This window comes from Somniosus microcephalus, chromosome 18, assembly GCF_052327205.1.
Source record: "Somniosus microcephalus isolate GS21.2 chromosome 18, FLI_Smic_1.0, whole genome shotgun sequence".
Classification (NCBI taxonomy): Eukaryota; Metazoa; Chordata; class Chondrichthyes; order Squaliformes; family Somniosidae; genus Somniosus; species Somniosus microcephalus.
This window is the reverse complement of record NC_141004.1, coordinates 14,503,176-14,524,946: the sequence shown is the minus strand read 5'-3', so window position 1 is coordinate 14,524,946 and position 21,771 is coordinate 14,503,176. Positions and strand designations below refer to the sequence as shown.

The following is a 21,771-nucleotide window of genomic DNA, read 5'->3' as shown; positions in this document are numbered from 1 at the left end:
TCCAACTGCAGCAGCTTTGGAGCATGCCCTCACAGTAACTCCCATGTCTGTGCTGCCTCCTTTCTTCAAGATTGTGACTTAACCTTCTCAGCCCACCAGCCCTGCTCCCCACCACCCCACGCCCCGGCAGCGCACCACTTGTGTGAGATCACTGCCACTTCTCTTGCCTACACCAACCTTGCCACGCAACTGTACCCTCCCAGTCAGGGAATAATAAAAAAGCCACTTAGCTCGCTCAACATCCTCATTGTATTTTGTTTGGTACACTTGAAAATCCATTGAAGAAAAGTAGTGCCATCTAGCTAAGCCCAGTCTTCCTCAGTTCCGAATGTCCCCGATTGGCGGTCTTTCTGTGCATTGGGAGAAAGTAGCAAGTTTGCCACAGTGACTGGATTTATTGAAGAGCAGAATCCTCAGAAAACCCAGAGTTACTTTGCTAAGAGTTTTTAATGCTAGGGTCAGGGTTCCTATAAACTGCTGAGAAATGAATCTCTACTGCAACACACCGAAGTGTTCACTCAGCAGTTCAGCTTCAACCAAACAAGCTAGAAAGTATTGAAGGAGCACATATGATAATGTTAATTAGTTTTACCTGAAGATAATGGAAGTTCCAAGATAAATCATTATCTAAGAGTGTAAAATGCTGGTGGATTGACTAAATTCAATGCACACGGAATCACAAAGCAATTCACAATGAATTATTCCAGTTCAAAGGTTCTATACAGTTGGGGTGAATGGGAAGGGGTTTGGTTTACTGGAATTCTACACATCCTGAGTGAATGGGAAGGGGTTTGGTTTACTGGAATTCTGCACATCCTGAGTGAATGGGAAGGGGTTTGGTTTACTGGAATTCTGCACATCCTGAGTGAATGGGAAGGGGTTTGGTTTACTGGAATTCTATACATCCTGAGTGAATGGGAAGGGGTTTGGTTCATTGGAATTCTATACATCCTGAGTGAATGGGAAGGGGTTTGGTCTACTGAAATTCTATACAATGGGAATGTTACAATGGATCTGCTGTAGGAGCAATCTTAAGTTCAGCGGCCTGACAGTGGTTACACTGAATCTCCGATATCTCAAAGCAAGAGTTCTCATTTTCCGGTTTTATTTTACCAGAGAAGTTCTTCCACTTGTTTCATGTGGGGGGAAATTTCAACACTGTCAAGGGCGTAAGATGGGCGATATTGGGTTGGCTGCCCCGTTACGCACCCCGCCCAATGTTCCTCTCCAAGTCCGTGCGGGGTGTGTAACAGTCGGCTGATCCAGTACCGGCAGTTGACACCCTCTACTGAAGTTGAAAGCTCCAACCATTTTTACATAGAATAGAATTTACAGCACAGAAACAGGCCATTCGGCCCAACTGGCCCATGCCGGTGCTTCTGCTCCACACGAGCCTCCTCCCACCCCTCTTCATCTCACCCTAACGTGGAGACACAATTGTAATTAGAGTACAAACTAGTGAGCAGATGCCAACCATTTAATTTTTTGCCGTGCAAAACAAAGAATGTTAACCAACGCACCGCTGGACTGGAGACGATACAATCTGCACCAAAAATAAAACTTTTGCCGTTTCCTCCTTATTCAAATAAGGGACGCACTCGCTGATAGGGCGAGGAAAGATGGTGGTGGGTCTAATTATGACTCCCGAGCATTGTGTGAATATGTGGTTTGAAAACCAGGAGGAAAGTGGAATTGAAAGGTAATAGGAAATGTGTTGTGAATCAGCCATGAGCCTCTAGAGGATGAGTCAGTGCGAGTTAGTAATACAGGGGCTTTGGTCAGACAAAGAAAAATGTAATATTCATCAGCTGTGTATAGGCAGTATTGATCCCTCTATATCCATTACTAGAGAAAATGCTACTAAATAATACTTTCAAATCACAAGGGGCTGCTGCACTTTTAAGGGATTACAAAGAAACGGAGCTTATACAACATTAATGTTGTCTGGTGCCTGCCATTCATAACGGAGGATATTATTAATAGTTAATTATCGTGTCAGTGGAATAACACGTGAGTTGCCTTGTGGCACATTTATATAGCGCAGCCACTCGGCAAAGTGGCTCTGTCACCGTGGTGCTGTGGAACCTGTGCTGTTTACATTGCGGAGTGGGTGGCTGGTTCCCCCACTACTGCGACAATGCGCGAAGGCAACTGCAAGCGCGCACCTGCAGAGGTGGGACCAGGTCATTTGGATCAGCAATAACCAGCAGAAATGCCTCTGATGGTAACTGGCTCCTGCTCCTGATACCATGTGGAACCGTGCTACCGCCAGAGGTGCCCACGTTTGGTGGCTGTCAGTCAACATGAGCAAGAACTTGCATTTATGTAGCTGGTGGCGGAGCCCAGAACAAGGGGGAATAAACTTAAAATTAGAGCTAGGTCATTCAGGGGTAATGTCAGGAAGCACTACTTCGCACAAGGGCTAGTGGAAATCTGGAACTCTTTTCCCCCCCCCCCCCCCCCCCCCCAAAAAAAAGCTGTTGAGGCTGGGGGATTTATTAAATTCATTTTTATAGGATGTGAGCGTTGCTGGCAAGGGCAACATTTATTGCCCATCCCTAATTTCCCTTGAGAAGGTGGTGGTGAGCCGCCTTCTTGAACCGCTGCAGTCCATGTGGTGAAGGTATTCCCACAGCGCTGTTAGGTAGGCAGTTCCAGGATTTTGACCCAGCAACGATGAAGGGTCGGCGATATACTTCTAAGTCAGGATGGTGTGTGACTTGGAGGGGAACTTGGAGGTGGTGGTGTTCCCATGCGCCTGCTGCCTTTGTCCTTCTAGGTGGAAGAGGTCACAGATTTGGGAGGTGCTGCCAAAGAAGCCTTGGTGAGTTGATGTGAAGGGATAATTACAGTCCTGGCCCTTTTGGACTACCCCAGATCAGGCGTATTCCCCAGACGTTCACCCTCAACCAAAGTTAGAGACAGCCGAACTCCACAAGACGCTTAAATGGGTCTAAAGGTTCAGGCTATCTCTCCCTAAAGGAAAGGAACGACCTGAAGATATTACCGTCCTCCAGATAGCACTTTTAATAAGTTTAACCAGACTGTAACCTTCCGGATATTATGAGAATACCCCCCAGAACTCTGCAACTCTTCACCAGAGAATATACAGAGATTTGAGTTTGCGAGGTTGATACAGAAATTACTCTGAGACAATTCTAAAAATATATAAATTTATTAAAGAACCGACATGTAGTTAACAGTTGGTGTATCCATCACAACATTACAGTTCAAAAACAATTAGCTTTCATTTCTTATTTCTCAGAGATCCTTATTCTTAAATCTTAACTTCGTTACATTTCTACATTTCTTACTTATTTCTAAATCCAGAATATCCACCAAAATCAATTACTTTGACTTCCCGAGACTCATAGTTAAAGACTTACAGAGATGCCTCTGAAGAGTTGAGAAACGCTTTGCCCGTTCAGCGAGTTCTGCCTTTCTGTTGAAAAGGTCTATTTTTATACTCTTTTGGCTGTGGTTTCTTCTTTGATGTTCTTTGCTGATGTCAGCTAATTATCTTTATTGACACCTCTGTTTGAATGCTTTCTATCTTACTATCAATTCAACTATTGCATGCATAATTATTTCTCTACCTTTTAGGTGCTTCAAAAACCATCATAACAACAATGACAGCAATGATTTCTGTTTGATGTCATTCTTACCGAAGATTCTTCATTCAATTCTTAATCTTGGCTTAACTGGTTTTTAGCAGACATTTTGACTCTATGGTGTTCCAAGTTCAATACAAACACAATATAATTGCTTGGTGTCTCTATTGAAGTTATATCTTCAAAGTGTCCTTGTTGGTATCATATTTACTATATGTATAAATTAAAGACACTTTGACCAGAGTGGTTCATGCATTTCTAGCTATCTCAATTGGTTGCATATTTAATCGTGTTTCGTGTCTTCCAAGTTTAACATAAAAACAATTTGACCAGCAGGTGTTTCTTTACTTGATGTCATCTTTTCAGAGGCACATGCCTCTTTTAATGTTTGTGTTTCTGTTTTATGTGTTATTTGGTAACACCTTAAACTGGGTCTTTTCATTGTGTTACCTCCAAACTCTAGACCTTTTGGAAGCACCAATGGTTTGCTTCAATCTTTCATTGTTTTAGTATATTTAACTATTCCCATTTCAAAGCTTGTTTACAACTTTGTTATCAACTGATCTTTATCTCAGAAGCCTGTTCTCTGTTTACAGCCTGTGTCTCCAAGGCTTTCCAGACTTTTAAACCCAGTATATCATGTATTAATAATGTTAGAAATCTGTTCATGGTATCGTGTATTTCTCTGAATCATGGCTATTCCTTCACAGCTGCAGTGCGTCTTGCAGATGGTACACACTGCAGCCACGGTACGCCAGTGGTGGAGGGAGTGAATGTTTAAGGTGGTGGATGGGGTGCCAATCAAGCGGGCTGCTTTGTCCTGGATGGTGTCGAGCTTCTTGAGTGTTGTTGGAACTGCACTCATCCAGGCAAGTGGAGAGTATTCCATCACACTCCTGACTTGTGCCTTGTAGGTGGGGGGGTCAAGTGAAAAAATCGAAAATGAGATTGATAGATTTTTGTTAGGCAAGGGTATTAAGGAATCAAGGCGGGTAGATGGAGTTAAGATACCGATCAGCCATGGTCTCATTGAATGGCAGAACAAACTCGAGGGGCTGAATGGCCTCCTCCTGGTCCTATGTCCCGTGTTCCTATAGTGTCTTTAATGTAGTAAAACGTCCCAAGTCATCTCACAGAAGCGTAATCAGACAACAATTGACATCGAGCCAAAGAAGGAAATAGTAGGACAGGTGACCAAAGAGGTAGGTTTTAAGGACCATCTTAAAGGAGGAGAGAGAGAGGTAGAAAGGTGGAGAGGTTTAGGGAGGGAATTCCAGAGCTTAGGGCCGAGACGACTGAAGACACAGCCATCAATGATGAAGCGAAGGAAGTGGGCGATACGTAGGAGGCCAGAATTGGAGGTTTCATGGAGGGTTATTGGGCTGGAGGAGGTTACACGGTCACTTTGGAATCAGCAATGGCACCATGCCTGCTTTTGCGCTACCTTTCAAAGTTGTTCTGGTCCAGGAAGATTGAGATATGAGTGGGTAGTTTCCCCTTTTCATCATTATGGTCCAGCGTTGGTCATGTGGTCTCCGCTGTGTAACGTGGAGACCCAATTGTAAGTAGAGTAGAAACGGGGCTGGTGGTTAATCAGCCCCTAGCATTTACTTTACAGGACCGCGTTCAGTCAGCACCATGGCAGGGCTGTAAACTATTATTTTTATGGAGCCACGGTGCCATTCCTTCCAGGTGTAGATCAGTCCTTTACCTGAAGCAATGCAGCCAACAGAGGAAGAACTGCATTTGGCTGCACTCCAGTAATATAAATATATCCTTACTGAACCGCAAGTCTCATTTCTTAGGGCATTTAGTTGTTCTGATTCACTTTATAGAATCATAGATTCATAGAAATTTACTGCACAGAAGGAGGCCATTTGGCCCATCGTGTCCACGCCAGTGGACAAAGAGCTATCCACCCTAATCCCACTTTCCAGCTCTTGGTCCGTAGCCCTGTAGGTTACGGCACTTCAAATGCATATCCAAGTACTTTTTAAATGTGATGAGGGTTTCTGCCTCTACCACCCTTTCAGGCAGTGAGTTCCAGACTCCAGCACCCTCTGGGTGAAAAAAGTTCTCCTCAACTCCCCTCTAATCCTTCTACCAATGACTTTAAATCTATGCCCCCCTGGTTATTGACCTCTCTGCTACGGGAAATAGGTCCTTCTCATCAATAACACCTCAATTAAGTCTCCCCTCAGCCTCCTCTGTTCACAGGAAACCAACCCCAGCCTATCGAATCTTTCCTCATAGCTAAAATTCTCCAGTCCTGGCAACACCCTCGTAAATCTCCTCTGTACCCTCCCTGGTACACCTTATCTTCACTTCTGCAGGTTTCTCCTCCAAGCACGCATGGCCCGTGCACACTCACATGTGAATTCTCACAACACACACACACACGAGACGCCCATCACCTATGTCTTTCTCATGCACCGCACCACTGGGCTGTTACAGACACTCTAGCGACGGGAACACTCGACTAGAGGAAATCACCACACAGCTACATAATATGCTAAAGTTAGAAGCTGGACATGATTCTCTGGCAACAGCAACACTGATTCAGCAGCACATCAGCAGCTGGAAGTGCTCGAGAGAGAGAGAGAGAGAGAGAGATGGAGTATAGCTAATGATTGTTTCAATTGATTTTGGATAATTCGCCCACTGATTTGATGGGAGAGGACAGAACCTCTCCAGTTACTATGTGTGGGTAGTTTCCCCTCAGCACGATCTGAGACACAGCAGGAAAGTTTCCTTCATTTGCTGTTTCTGGTGAAATTGTACAAGAGAATGCAGCCAACAATTTGGTTGCAAATGGCGATTGGACGTCAGCAAGCCCATGGCAAACCCAGCGGCACTCAACCCGTACAGCTACGGCAGTAAACGTATTGGGAATCAGCTAAAGCAGGAGACCGGGAATACTCGCTAAAAGCAGGCATCTCTGGCCAGCAGCCGGAGCAAATCCCAACAAGTTGACTTTCGCATTGCTGCCGCCCGTACAGTACTCGTGTGTCTGGAGCAAGCGGCACTGACCTAAACATTAGTGCTTTTTTTAAATTCGTTTTCATGGGATGTGGGCATCGTTGGCAAGGCCGGCATTTATTGCCCATCCCTAATTGCCCTTGAAAAGGTGGTGGTGAGCCGCCTTCTTGAACCGCCGCAGCCCGTGTGATGAAGGTACTCCCACAGTGCTGTTAGGGAGGGAGTTCCAGGATTTTGATCCGGCGACAATGAAGGATCGGCAATATATTTCTAAGTCAGGATGGTGTGTGACTTAGGGGAACTTGGAGGTGGTGGTGTTCCCATGCGCCTGCTGCCCTTGTCCTTCTAGGTGGAAGAGGTCGCGGGTTTGGGAGGTGCTGCCGAAGAAGCCTTGGCAAGTTGCTGCAGTGCATCTTATAGATGGTACACAGTGCAGCCACGGTACGCCGGTGGTGGAGGGAGTCAATGTTTAAGGTGGTGGATGGGCTGCCAATCAAGCGGGCTGCTTTGTCCTGGATGGTGTCAAGCTTCTTGAGTGTTGTTGGAGCTGCACTCATCCAGGCAAGTGGAGAGTGTTCCATCACACTCCTTACTTTTGCCTTGTAGATTAGTGCAATCCACAAACAGCTCTAGTTCTTCAATAATATATTGTGCTTCACCCACACGGTGCAGTGTTCTCCACAGTTAGAAGTGGTTGCTTAAAGAACGAAAAACAAGGTTGCCTCACAAAGGTATTGAAATCTGCATAGCGCACGGCAAAGTAAACTCCTTTTAAATGTGAATCGATGGTATTATTTGTTTTGCAGGTGAGCACTGAGACTCGGAGGGGAATTAGCAGCAAGTTCGGCGCAAGACATTCTCTCGCAGTCCCCTGTCGCAGGCACGGTGTGCGTGGTCTGCAGGATGAGACTGTCAATCAATCCCGTCTTTGTGCTTTCAGTCACAAGCTGGCTAACAGGTAAGCTCTACTATACGTGACTTAAGATCAGGTACCCCCTAGTGCTCAGTCAGCAAGAAAAGGCTCAGAGCGCATGGATTGTTTTTGAGCCCATGCATGACCTGGAACATAGGAATACAACATGAGAAGGCCATTCAGCCCCTCGAGCCTGTTCCACCACCATTCAATTAGTTTATGGCTGATCTATACCTCAACTCTATTTACCCACCTTTGCTACAATATCTCTTGATACTCTTACCTTACAATACATAATGCCAGTCTCTCTAGACTCATAAGTAGGCCATTCAGCCCCTCAAGCCTGTTTGACTTCAATTAGATCTGAATTGAGTTGGGGTACAGATCAATCATGATCTAATTGAATGGCAGAACAGGCTTGAGGGGCTCAATGGCCTCCTCCTGCTTCATGGTCACTTGTTTCCTGATACAGTACCAGTTTTTTTTAATAAACTGAATTCAAATTCTCATACTGCCATCATGGGATTTGAACTCATGTCTTACTGGATTATTAGTCTTATCTTCTGGATTACTAGTTGACTAACATAACCACTGCACTCTCCTTACCCCTGGCTTGATGCGCTCAAGGGCAACATTGAATCAATGGGCCCATGTAGAAGCTCCCTTGAGCAACATGCCAGGACTATCAGCCTCTTTGTCAATGTCCATTGAATCATTTTACATAGGCTCTGGAGATTCATCCTAGACAATAATCCAATTGATCCATATTATAGGATCGTTATCAATAGTTACACTTTTTTTAAAAACCGGGTTTCCGCGGCTCTTTCACCAAAGTTAGGGTGGACAAGCAGAAGAGCCCCTATGGAAAGTCAGTCCTAAGGAGTTTCCTCAGTGTCCAAGGCATGTTACAAGTCCAATCAGATCAGTGTGGAGTATATGGGAACACCTATTTCACATGGTGTGGGAGTACCCAGTACTTTGCAATCAACATTTAACAGCGAGATGTGATTATTGCTACAGCCCTCCCCTTTCTTTACCCAGCTCTGAAATAAGAGAAAAAGGATCTTGCATAGTATGGCGCCTTCCACGACCTCAGGATGTCCCAAAGTGCTTTACAGCCAATGAAGTACTTTTGATGTGTAGTCACTGCTGTAATGTAGGACAATTAGACTATTACTGAGTGTATCGGAGAGTTTTGCATCCTGTTAGCTCCATGTTAAGGTCTTCACTAGTACTGCCTCCAAATTGGGTAGTTTTTTTATAGAATTGTACTTCCAAACCCAGTGACCTACCCACTTGAGTGTCCTCCAAAAATAAAGAAAGAACTTGCATTTATATAGCACATTTTATGGCTTCAGTACATCCCAAAGCGCTAGACAACCAATGAAGTACTTTTTGAAGTGTAGTCACTGCTGTAATGTAGGGAACGCGGCAGCCAATTTGCACTTAGCAGGCTCCCACAAACAGCAATGTGATAATGACCAGATAATCTGTTTCGAAATAGTGCCGCGGGATCTTTTGCATCCAACTGAGAGGGCAGACGGGGCCTCGGTTTAATGTCTCATCCGAACGACGGCGCCGCCGACAGTGCAGCACTCTCTTGGTGCAGCGCTGACGTGTCGGCCCGGATTATGTGCTCAAGTCTTTGGACTTGACCATATTGCCATTTCTACACCAGCTAGTTCCATTCGGTGGTCAGAGAGGGATTTGTCTACACTTGGAAATCTGCACAAAAGCAGTTGTGCACTCCACCTGTAGCCTTGGCTTCTGATTGGTACAGAGATTTTAATGGCGGCTCCTCCAATGTCTTCCTAAATCAATGGGTTTGCACAGCTGTCCTGTCACTAATCATCCCACTTCATCTTCCCAGTCAAGGAATCTTTGCCTTGTCTGAAACAGTATAATTTCCGATTGCTCTGTTAATATTTTAGCCTTTATTACATCAAAATTGTTTCTTCCGAATGGGGGAGCTTTGTGACACATCTCCAACTAGTGGACCTGGGACCATCGTGGGGACAAACCTTAAAATGGTGAATTTCATCTAGGATCTATCCTTTGCATTCTCCCGAACTAATCAGGCAACAGGAAGCAACAAGAACTTTAGTCCCCCACCCTCCCCCCTCACCTGTACTCGGGCCTTGCTGTCTAACAAGTGGACTGTCTAAACAGAAGAAATCCAGCCTCACTTTTCTGCATCATAATAAATATGGGCCATTAGCTCCTCTTTGTAGCTGGTAAATGTGATTTACCTACGATTTGCTGGACCAAAGATACTTAAGTCTAGGAATCACTTCATATTGGAGGCATCTATGAACTTACATAGAATCTACAGCACAGAAACAGGCCATTTGGCCCAACTGCTCCGTGCCGGTGTTTATGCTCCACATGAACCTCCTCCCACCCATCTTCATCTCACCCCATCAACATATCCTTCTATTCCTTTCTCCCTCGTGTGTTTATTTAGCTTCCCCTTCAATGCATCTATGCTATTTACCTCAACCACGGAGTGGGCCTTTGGCGTAGCGGTAGCATCCCCGCCGCTGGGCCAGAAGGCGTAGGGTTTCGAACCCCGCTCCAGACAGTCCCGGCAAGTGGAGTCGGAGCTCTGGCTCTAAATTCTGGGTTGACATCCAGTGGGATACTTGCGTCCGTGGGTGTGGGTGACCCCCCCCCCCCCCTCCCTCCTATAAAACTCTGTCAGGTCTGGACAGACTAGATGCAGGAAGGATGTTTCTGATGGCCAGGGAGTCCAGAACCAGGGGTCATAGTCTAAGGATAAGGGGTAAGCCATTTAAGACTGAGATGAGGAGGAATTTCTTCACCCAGAGAATGGTGAACCTGTGGAATTCTCTGCCACAGAGGGCGGTGGAGGCCAGTTCATTAAATATATTCAAGAAAGAGTTGGATATATTTCTTGAGGCTAAAGGGATCAAGGGATATGGGGAAAAGGCAGGGACAGGGTACTGAATTGGATGATCAGCCATGATCACATTGAATGGCGGAGCAGGCTCGAGGGGCCGAATGGCCTACTCCTGCTCCTATCTTCTATGTTTCTATGTTTCTATGTATGGGTTGTGGGAGCCCGTAAAACCCTCCCGCCATAGGACTAACCACCCTAGTGGCTGGTACGAAGATGGTTACGGTCACGGAAGGAGCGTTAATCGCGGCCAGAAATCCTTCCACCACTTCTTACAGTTCCCCAAAGGGAACAGTGTGAAGACACGTATGACGACGACCTCAACCACTCCTTGCGGTAGCCAGTTCCACATTCTAACCACTCTCTGGATAAAGACTTTTCTCCTGAATTCCCTATTGGACTTATTAGTGACTGTCTTATATTTATGACCTCTAGTTATGGTCTCATCCGCAAGTGGAAACATCTTATCCACGTCTACCCTATCTAACCCTTTCACAATCTTGAAGACTTTTAATAGGTCACCCTTCAGCCTTCCCTTTTGTAGAGAAAAATGCCCCAGGCTGTTCAATCTTCCCTGGTAGGTACAACCACTCAATTCTGGTATCATCCTTATAAATAATTAATGATTTTCACTCGCTGAATAAACACACAAGGATTGAAACATAGAAACATAGAAGATAGGAGCAGGAGTAGGCCATTCGGCCCCTCGAGCCTGTTCCACCATTTAATGAGATCATGGCTGATCATCCAAATTCAGTGCCCTGTCCCTGCCTTCTCCCCATATCCCTTGATCCCTTTAGCCTTAAGAAATATATCTAACTCCTTCTTGAATATTTTTAAGAAGTTGGCCTCAACTGCCTTCTGTGGTAGAGAATTCCACAGGTTCACCACTCTCTGGGTGAAGAAATTCCTCCTCATCTCAGTCTTAAATGGCTTACCCCTTATCCTTAGACTGTGACCCCTTGTTCTGGACTCCCCCGCCATCAGGAACAGCCTTCCTGCATCTAGTCTGTCTAGTCCTGTTAGAATTTTATAAGTTTCAATGAAATCCCCTCTCATTCTTCTAAACTCTAGCGAATATAAGCTTAATCGACCCAATCTCTCTTCATACGTCATTCCTGCTATCCCAGGTATCAGTCTGGTGAATCTTCGCTGCACTCCCTCCATGGCAAGAACATCCTTCCTCAGATAAGGCGACCAAAACGGCACAAGATACTCAAGGTGTGGTCTCACCAAGGCCCTGTATAACTGCAGTAAGACATCCTTGCTCCTGTACTCGAATCCTCTCGCTATGAAGGCCAACATACCATTTGCCTTCTTAACCGCCTGCTGCACCTGCATGCTTACCTTCAGGGACTGGTGCACAAGAAGGACACCCAGGTCTCGTTGCACTTCCCCTTTTCCCAATCTATTGCCGTTCAGATAATAATCTGTCTTCCTGTTTTTGCCACCAAAGTGGATAACCTCGCATTTATCCACATTATACTGCATCTGCCCAATCACCCAACCTGTCCAAATCATACGTTGATGGATAGTATGCTTGAGGTGTAAAAGTAAATTTGGCAAAAAAAAAGCCACCAGGTTTAAGAAGAAACACTTGCTGATTGAGGCCCTGGCACTGTTGTTAGTATTGCAGTGTGGTCTTAGTTCACTGGCAACTCGATGTATGCCATATTGGTTTCTTTTGTCAGCTAAATTCAGATGATCGGGAAAGTCGGGTCCTGATCCGAGCCCATTTACTGCATGTCAAAAAGGCACGACAACAATGCTTAGAGATATCGACAGAGTCTCGAACGTACCAGCTCTCAGCATTTGCTGAAATTTGAGGGCAAAAGAATATAAATAAGCAACTAAGCACAAAGACGCTCCATCAATTAGATTAATATCTCCATGAGTTTTGATATACATCCTCTTGCCCGCTTTTTGTTCCCGCCCCTCCTCTCCCGCCGACGCTCACTCCTGCTGGGGTTTGGGCCCACGGTCTGTGGCACCTTGCCTAAGAAGCTAATGTTAAGAACGATCCCGCACAGTGAGTGTCGGCCAGACGATTCGACTGCTGTCCAGTCATTAGCTGCACGGCTCAAAATTTTTTTATAATTGTAACAACAACTTGTATTTATACAGTGCCTTTAACATAGTAGAACATCCCAAGGCGCTTCACAGGAGCGTTACCGAGCCACAGAAGGAGATATTAGGGCAAGTGACCAAAAGCTTGGTCAAAGAGGTAGGTTTTAAAGAGAATCTTAGAGGAAAGAGAGGTCGTGAGGCGGAGAGGTTTAGGGAGGGAATTCCAGAGCTTAGGGCCTAGGCAGTTAAAGGCACAGCCGCCAATGGTGGAGCGATTATAATCAGAGATGCTCACGAGGCCAGAATTGGAGGAGTGCCGATATCGCGGAGGGTTGTGGGGCTGGAGGAGATTACAGAGATAGGGAGGGGCGAGGCCATGGAGGGAATTGGAAAAAAAGGATGAGAATTTTAAAATCGAGGTGTTGCTTAACCGGGAGCCAATGTAGGTCAGCGAGCACAGGGGTGGTGGATGAGTGGGAATTGATGCGAGTTAGGACACGGGCAGCCGAGTTTTGGATGACCAAAAGTTTATGGAGGGTAGAACGTGGGAGGCTGGCCAGGAGTGCGCTGGAATCGTCAAGTCTAGTGGTAACAAAGGCATGGATAAGTGACAACTTCAGCCATTAATCTACAGTAAGTTGCAGTGAAGTAATGTGATAGCATGAATCAAACGTCCAAAAAACATCACTATAAACTACCAGGGCCAGATGGAACCCATGGGCATTTTCCAAAGGAAAAAATGCTTTTTTTTTTAAACTGAAGGAAAGATCTCTAGAGTGTCGTACGTTAGCTCAGTGCAAGATGTAACTGTAAATATAGGTGAGGCATGTTTAGTTGTGTGGCAATGTCACTTGGGAACACTGTCTCTCTCTATTGCATTTACCCGCTGTGTCCTTTTAAACCATGAAACCCACCAGACACTAGACCTATGGAGGGGGGTGGATGTGAGTGGGATTTTTGTAAATGTTTGTGGCTGCACTTTCTGTGTGTAGCTTGCTTCAGTACCCTCAACGGAGGCATTCAGCGCTCCCGCGTTCTGTCATACAACATCCCCGCTAGGCTGCGTGGTCACGTGGCGGGCTGGAGGTCCCGCACAGGCTGCTCACCGGCTTTTGAATGCAACAAACCGCGCATGCGCGAAGATATGAATGGGCCGCTCATCCCGTTAAAGGGACCGCGCACCCAAAAAAAATTACAGGGAACAGAGCTGTCGTAGCGCAACATGCCATCGAATTATTTTTACATCGAGATAAAGGGGAGTTGTAATTTTAACCTGAGCGTCCCGTCAGGATACTGACCGGACGGGTTCGTTGGCCCTTTTACCACCCCACCCCCCCCCCCCCCCCCCCACACACACACACCCCCAATTTTACTTTTCCATTGGCTTCCCTGTAAGCAGGTTAAGTTCAATTCATCCCCCAGGAAATCATGAGCCAGAGAACTTGCATTTATGTAGCTCCTTTCACATGATCAGGACGTTCCAAAGCACTTTGCAGTCAATAGATTACTTTTTGAAGTGTAGCCACTGTTGTAATGTAGGAAACGTGGCAGCCAATTTGCGCACAGCAAGCTCCCACAAACAGCAATGTGTTAATGACCAGATCATCTGTTTTTAGTGATGTTGATTGAGGGATAAATATTGGCCCAGGACACCGGGGAGAACTCCCCTGCTCTTCTTCGAAATAGTGCCGTGGGATCTTTTACTTCCACCTGAGAGAGCAGACGGGGCCTCGGTTTAAGGTCTCTTCCAAAAGACGGCACCTCTGACAGTGCAGCACTCTCTCAGTACCGCACTGAAGTGTCTGCCTGGATTTTGTGCTTAAGTTCTTGGATAAACCCTCCTTCACTTTCTGAGTACAGACAACTATTCAGGAACAATTCTTTAGCCCCATATTCCAGCTTCACACTATCACACCACCACCTCCAAGCTCCCCTCCAAGTCACACACCATCCTGACTTAGAAGTATATCGGCCGCTCCTTCATCGTCGCTGGGTCAAAATCCTGCAACTCCCTCCCTGACAGCACTGTGGGAGTACTTTCACCACACGGACTGCAGCGGTTCAAGAAGGCGGCTCACCACCACCTTCTCAAGGGCAATTAGGGATGGGCAATAAATGCTGGCATTGCCAGCGACGCCCACATCCCATAAACGAATACAAAAGGACACTTGTGCAACTATACTTTCTTTCAACCTTTCTACTACAGATTTTAAAAAAATCCTTTATAGCTATTTCAGATGTACTCATTAACCTTGTATCTGAAGGTTGCTTGCCTTCCTTCATTACTCTTCTACTTCGTTTAGCTTCAAGTTAGAATTTACCCCAATTCACTTGTCTACAAATTCCCATTTGAAAGTCCTGAACTGATCCCCAATACTGTTCTTTATTTTTCTACTTAACTAAAATGACTTCTAATGGTCTTTAATTTGTTTTTCTTTGTTGGAATGAATTTCAGTTTTAGACTCAACGGTCATTCTTTAAATGCATCCTAGCCACTGTGGAATTCCCGAGCATTATTTTTGGTCTAATTAATTAATTTTTCATTCCTTGCCAGGCTAAAGTTCAATGTTTTGGCGTCACTTTCCTTTTGACGTGCCTTTGCAACGTTTCAAATGTCAACTCACTCCTAATTGCCTCCCTATTTCTACCTTATAAAATAAAGAACATGCATTTATATAGCGCCTTTCACGACCATGTGTCGTCCCACTTTGGTGGGGCGAGTCCAGAACAAGGGGGCATAACCTTAAAGTTCGAGCCAGGCCATTCAGGGGTGATGTCAGGAAGCAGTTCTTCACACAAAGGGTAGTGGAAATCTGGAACTCGCTCCCCCAAAAAGCTGTTGAGCTTGAGGATCAATTGAAAATTTAAAAACTGAGATTGATAGACTTTTGTTAGGCAAGAGTATTAAGGGTTACGGAGCCAAGGCGGATAAATGGGATTAAGATACAGATCAGACGTGATCTAATTGAATGGCGGAACAGGCTCGAGGGGCTGAATGGACTGCTCTCGTTTTTCTATGTTCAAAGTGCTATTGAAGTGAAGTCACTGTGGTAATGTATTATGTACCATACCTGGGTCATAAAGTCCTGAACATCAGGTGGAAGTGTGGCAAAAGGCCCAAGAATTAGGCCAGGGCTTTGATTCTCTGGTCTTGTTCTCTGCTGAGAGTATCTGTAGGGCTTAAGAACATAAGAACATAAAAAATAAGAGCAGGAGGAGGCCATACGGCCCCTCGAGCCTGCTCCGCCATTCAATAAGATCATGGCCGACCTTTCCTACACCTCAACTCCACTTTCCCGCCCGATCTCCATATTCCTTGAATCCCCTAAAGTCCAAAAATCTATCTATTTGGGGAAGAGAGTTTCCAGATTTCCACTACCCTTTGTGTGAAGAAGTGCTTCCTCACATCACCCCTGAATGGCCTAGCTCAAATTTTAAGGTTATGCCCCCTTGTTCTGGACTCGCCCCAAAGTGGGACGACACAAGGTCGTGAAAGGCGCTATATAAATGCGTGTTCTATCTATCTCAGCCTTGAATATACTCAAAGACGCAGCATCCACAGCCCTCTGGGGCAGAGAATTCCAAAGATTCACAACCCTCTGAGTGAAGAAATTCCTCCTCATCTCAGTCTAAAATGGCCTACCCCTTATCCTGAGACTATGCCCCCTAGTTCTAGACACTCCAGCCAGGGGGAAACAACCTCTCAGCATCTACCCTGTCAATCCCCTTCAGAATCTTGTATGTTTCAATAAGATCACCTTTCATTCTTCTAAACTCCAGAGAGTATCGGCCCATTCTACACAATCTCTCAAGATAGGACAGCCCTCTCATCCCAGGAATCAATCTAGTGAACCTTCGTTGCACCGCCTCCAAGGCAAGTATATCCTTCCTTAGGTAAGGAGACCAAAACTGTGCACAGTACTCCAGGTGTGGTCTCACCAAGGTCCTGTACAATTGTAGCAAGACTTCCTTACTCTTATACCCAACCTCCTTGCAATAAAGGCCAACATGCCATTTGCCTTCCTTATTGCTTGCTGTACCTGCATGCTAGCTTTCTGTGTTTCTTGCACGAGGACACCCAAATCTCTCTGAACACCAACATTTGAAAGCTTCTCACCATTTAAAAAATATTCTGTTTTTCTATTCTTCCTACCAAAGTGAATCACCTCACATTTCTCTACATTATACTCCATCTGCTACCTCACTGCCCACTCACTTAGTCTATCTATATCCCTTTGCAGATTCTTTGTGTTCTCCTCACAGCTTACTGTCTCACCTAGCTTTGTATCATCAGCAAACTTGGATACATTACACTCGGTCCCTTCATCTAGGTCATTAATATAGATTGTAAATAGCTGAGGCCCTAGCACTGATCCTTGCAGCACCCCATTAGTTACAGCCTGCCAACCTGAAAAAGATCCATTTATCCCTACTCTCTGTTTTCTGTCTGTTAAACAATCCTCTATCCATGCTACTATATTACCCCCAACCCCATGAGCCTTAATCTTGTGTAATAACCTTTTATGTGGCACCTTATCGAATGCCTATCGAATATCTGGATGATTGTTAATCCCCGTGATTAACGTTCTAGCCTTTTTATTGGCATCCTTAATCTTTAAACAACATCTCCTGAAGTATCCTCTCCTCCACTCTAGGAGATATTTATTATAACAACCCGTAATTGCTTTCTTTCCTTTACTATCCTTGACCTCAATCAACGTTGCCACAGTTACATCAGCCAAACCTCTTCTATTTATTTTTAGGTCTTCTACTTGTTTTGTGTTCTTATCCCTTCTGTGGGCTCTATACCCAGTGATTTTAATCCCTTAGTCCATGTCCTAGTTTAACCAGATCTCTCTCATTCCAATTACATCTAAAACACATTTTTCCAAATCCACAAATATACACCCAGTATTAGTATAAATTACTCATCTCTTCTCTCTCTCTCTTTTATTGTTTCTTCTTTATCTCTATTACCCTTTGATTTTCTTCAACAGTGTCATCTGTGTCTTCAGTGTCAGCTGTGGCTCAGTTAGTAGCACCCTCGCCTCTGAGTCAGCAGGTCGTGGGTTCAAGTTCCACTCCATAAGACATGAGCACAAAAATCTAGGCTGACACTCCAGTGCAGTGCTGAGGGAGCGTTGCACTGTCAGAGGTGCCATCTTTTGGATGAGACGTTAAATTCAAGGCCTCAACTGCTCTCTCAGGTGGACGTAAAAGATCCCACGGCACTATTTTGAAGAAGAGCAGGGGAGTTATACCCGGTGTCCTGGCCAATATTTATCCTTCAACCAACATCCCTAAAGCAGATTATCTGGTCATTGGCCCAGTAATTCCGGGCACAACGCGTGAGTACGGACGGGGTACTCACGCGTGTGCCCGGAGGAATTGCCGGTTTTCAGCATGCACAGCGCATGCGATGAAAACCGGCATTTCCTGTCCTCTGACCCAAGGGGTTAAGAGGCAGAACGCGCGCGACTGCACAGGCAGCGCGTGCGCAGTGAAATTCCTTTTTTTTTTCACAGTTGCCCGAGTGTAAAGGCCTCCGGTTTTTACGCGTGGAAAAAACAGGCGTAAGTACTTAGTTTTACAGGTAAGTGGGCTTTTAGTACAATGTAGAAATTTTTTTTCCACAGGTTTATTATTTTTAAAGAATTTACAGTAAGGTAAGTTTAGTTTTAGACCCTATTTTTTTTTAATTTATTTTTTTCAAAAAATTGATTAATTGTTTAAAACATTTTTAAAAACTTATTTATAGTTAATATAATCAGTGGGATGTTTTTTAAAATTTTATTTAAAGTTAAAGTAGTGTTTTGGCAGCCCATACTTTTCATGAGTTTGACAGCTCTTACTGTCAAACTCATGAATGAGTTTCCCCTCCCCTGATTGGCTGCACAGTGCTCACCTGATCCCAGCCGGCACATCGCACTAACTACGCCGCTGGATCAGGTAAGCACAGCGCGCCGACATCGGAACTGGGCCAGTGACAGGAAATGCGAGCAGGCCCGGGCTTCAGATGTCAGCGCGCAGGGTGAGTGCACATCGGGGGCTTGCACGCGCGGCAAGCCCCCGATCCTAATTTCAGGGCCATTATCGCATTGCTGTTTGTGGGAGCTTGCTGTGTGCAAATTGGCACATTCCCTACATTACAGCAGTGACTACACTTCAAAAATACTTCATTGGCTGTAAAGCGCTTTCGAAGAGCCGGCGCAAACATGATGGGCCGAATGGCCTCCTTCTGTGCTGTATGATTCCCTGAATTACCTGGTGCCCTCGGCCGGAGTCCCAGGAGCTGATCTCCATCCCCTCACGCCCATCTCAGGACTAGCAGGCTGCCTCTGGAGCCGCGACCGCTGCCCGCAGCTCGCCGGTAATATACAAATGAGGTCCAATTTCCGGCGGTCCTGCCACCAGCCTCTTTAGGCACTACAGTGGCCCAATTCGGGTGATATCCAATTACCAGGCCACTATCTCCAATCGTCATACTTGTACCAACCCTGCTGTCCAATGTAACATAGAATTACGTAGAACTTACAGCACAGAAACAGGCCCAACTGGTCCGTGTCAGTGTTTAAGCTCCACACTAACCTCCTCCCACCCCTCTTCATCTAACCTCATCAGCATATTCCTTTCTCCCTCATGTGTTTATCTAGCTTCCCCTTAAATGTATCTATGCCATTCACCTCAACCACTCCCTGTGGTAGCGAGTTCCACATTCTCAGCACTCTCTGGGTAAAGAGGTTTCTCCTAAATTCCCCATTGGATTTATTAGTGACTATCTTATATTTATGGCCCCTAGTCTTGTCATCTCCCACAAGTGGAAACATCTTCTCTGCATCTACCCTATCAAACCCCATCATAATTTTAAAGACCTCCATCAGGTCATCATTCAGCCTTCTCTTTTCTAGTGAAAAGAGCCCCAGCCTGTTCATCCTTTCCTAATACAGGTTGAGTGTCCCAAATCCGGAGTTCTGAAATCCGGGGCGATTGGTGGCAGGGGTCCGGAATTCGTAAAATGTTCCGGAATCCGAACACCCTGAGGGAGGCTTAACAAAAACCAGAAATAACGCAACCTGAGCCCAGGCATTTCCGGACTCGGCACGTGTTTCTGATGTCCGAAGTCTGGAAATATCGCAACCTGGGCTCGGGCGTTGCCGGACTTCGGACATCAGAAACACGTTCCGAAGTCCGGGAAAACCCGAAAACCGGCTCGGCCTCGGTCCCGAGGTTGCCGGATTCGGAACGCTCAACCTGTAGTTATAACCTCTCAGTTCTGGTATAATTCTTGTAAATCTTTTTCACACCTTCTTCTGTGTCTCTCTATCCTTTAGCAATGCTGTTGCCTGTTCCTTCAGAATTTTAATTAGCAGACCTGCCCACCTACAGACTATCTCACTACTGTAAACATAGTACAACACACACAGATCGTGGCACTGCTTTAATACTCCGCCTCTTATGTCATTAAGAACATAAGAACTAGGAGCAGGAATGGGTTAATAGTAGCCTTCAAAAGGGAATTGGATAAATACTTGAAGGAGAAAAAATTGCAGGGATATGGGGAAAGAGCGGGGGAGTGGGACTAACTGGATTGCTCTTCGAAAGAGCCGGCGCAGATTTAATGGGCCGAATGGCCTCCTTCTGGGTTGTGCTAGTCTATGATTCTATAGGCCACTCGGCCCCTCGAGCCTGCTCCGCCATTCAATAAGATCATGCCTGATCTGGGGCTCAAAGCCACTTCCCTGCCCGCTCCCCATAACCCTTCACTCCCTTATCTTGCAAAAATCTGTCTATCTCCACCTTGAATGTATTTAATGACCCAGCCTCCACAGCTCGCTGGGGCAGAGAATTCCACAGATTTACGATTAAGATTACAGATAAAGAGTGGATACACGTGCCCTGTTTGGCGAGTGGGACAAAAATGATGGGCAGGAATAGGCCAACTGTTCCACCAATCTTTATCCCTCAATCAACAAAACCAAAACAGGTTATCTGGTCATTATCACATTGCTGTTTGTGGGAGCTTGCTGTGCACAAATTGGCTGCCGCGCTTCCCACATTACAACAGTGACTACACTTCAAAAAGTACTTCATTGGCTGTAAAGCGCTTTGAGACGGCCGGTGGTCGTGAAAGGCGCTGTAGAAATGCAAGTTCTTTCTTTCATCAAGCCTGCCCCACACCAGCGATGCCTGGGTCATCATGGTAAATACTTCTTTCCTCCCAACCACATCCCCCACCCCCGCCCCCTACTCCACCCCATGTAATCTGCTGGAAGAGGCAAAATAAAGAAAAAGCCCCAGGCCCATAAGAGAAAAAGTACTCTGTAAAATTCCTCTCCGCCACCCTGAGGAACCAGTCCAGGAGATCATTACTGAATTCAGTAACACGTTCCACGCAGGGTGACGGCTACAAATTTGGCACTCGCACCAACCTAAGCTGCGTTAGGCAAAACTCAGCATAATTTCCCAACGGGTCTCTTATCTCCCCTCACCTTCCATCCATCCACCTTATGGTGGGGGGGGGGGGAATTTCCACAAGGGGTACTCCCGCTTGTCCGCTGCAACTTCGGGAAAAGGGCTGCTGAAACCCTGAGAAAACGGCGCAAACACTCTTCACGGCCGTTCTTCTGGGGTTTCCGCAGCTCTCCCGCCAAAGTTACGGTACAAGCAGGAGAAAGCTCCTGCGGAAAGCCGCTCCCGAAATCGAGGCTGATGCTACAGCCTGTGGTACTGGGGGGGAGTGCAGCCTTGTTGGAGGTGCCATCCTTCAGAAAGAGGAATTTAAACCGAGGCCCCCATCTGTCTGTGGGAGTTGGGTCTTAAAAATCCCATGGCCAAAAAAAGAGCAAAGTATTGTTCCGGGTGTCTCGGCCAACATTCCTCCCTCAACCAACGCCATCAAAAGAACAGATCCACTGGTCATTCATCTCATTGCTGTTTGTGGGACCTGGCTGTGAGCAAAATGACTTCCATCCTTGCCCACATAAAATCCATTCACTGGACCGCAGAGAAATTCAGTGCACGTAAAGTGTCAGCTGTGGCTCAGTGGGCAGCACACTCGCCTCAGAGTCAGAAGGTTTGTGGGTTCAAGTCCCACTCCAGGGACTTGAGCACAAAAATATAGGCTGACACTCCCAGTGCAGTGCTGAGGGAGTGCTGCACTGTCGGAGGTGCTGTCTTTCGGATGAGACGTTAAACCAAGTTCTCTCTCAGGTGGATGTAAAAGATTCCGCGGCACTATTTAATTTATGAGCAGGAGAGCTCTCCCTTGTGTCCTGGGGCCAATA

The 21,771-nt window shown here is 45.9% G+C and overlaps 1 protein-coding gene across 3 annotated transcripts in view; it reads left to right on the top strand.

Annotated features, from left to right (window-relative positions):
• cntn2 (contactin 2) overlaps positions 1-21,771 on the top strand; it is a 160,898-nt gene that overhangs the window by 44,717 nt on the left and 94,410 nt on the right. For 2 of the 3 annotated variants that reach the window (XM_086011083.1, XM_086011081.1), the window contains exons 2-3: positions 4,322-4,480; positions 7,397-7,548. In XM_086011083.1, coding sequence (XP_085867209.1) covers positions 7,494-7,548 — 55 coding nt within the window. In that variant the 5' untranslated portion in view covers positions 4,322-4,480; positions 7,397-7,493. The remainder of the gene's footprint in view (positions 1-4,321; positions 4,481-7,396; positions 7,549-21,771) is intronic. The other variant, XM_086011082.1, reaches the window with a different exon arrangement.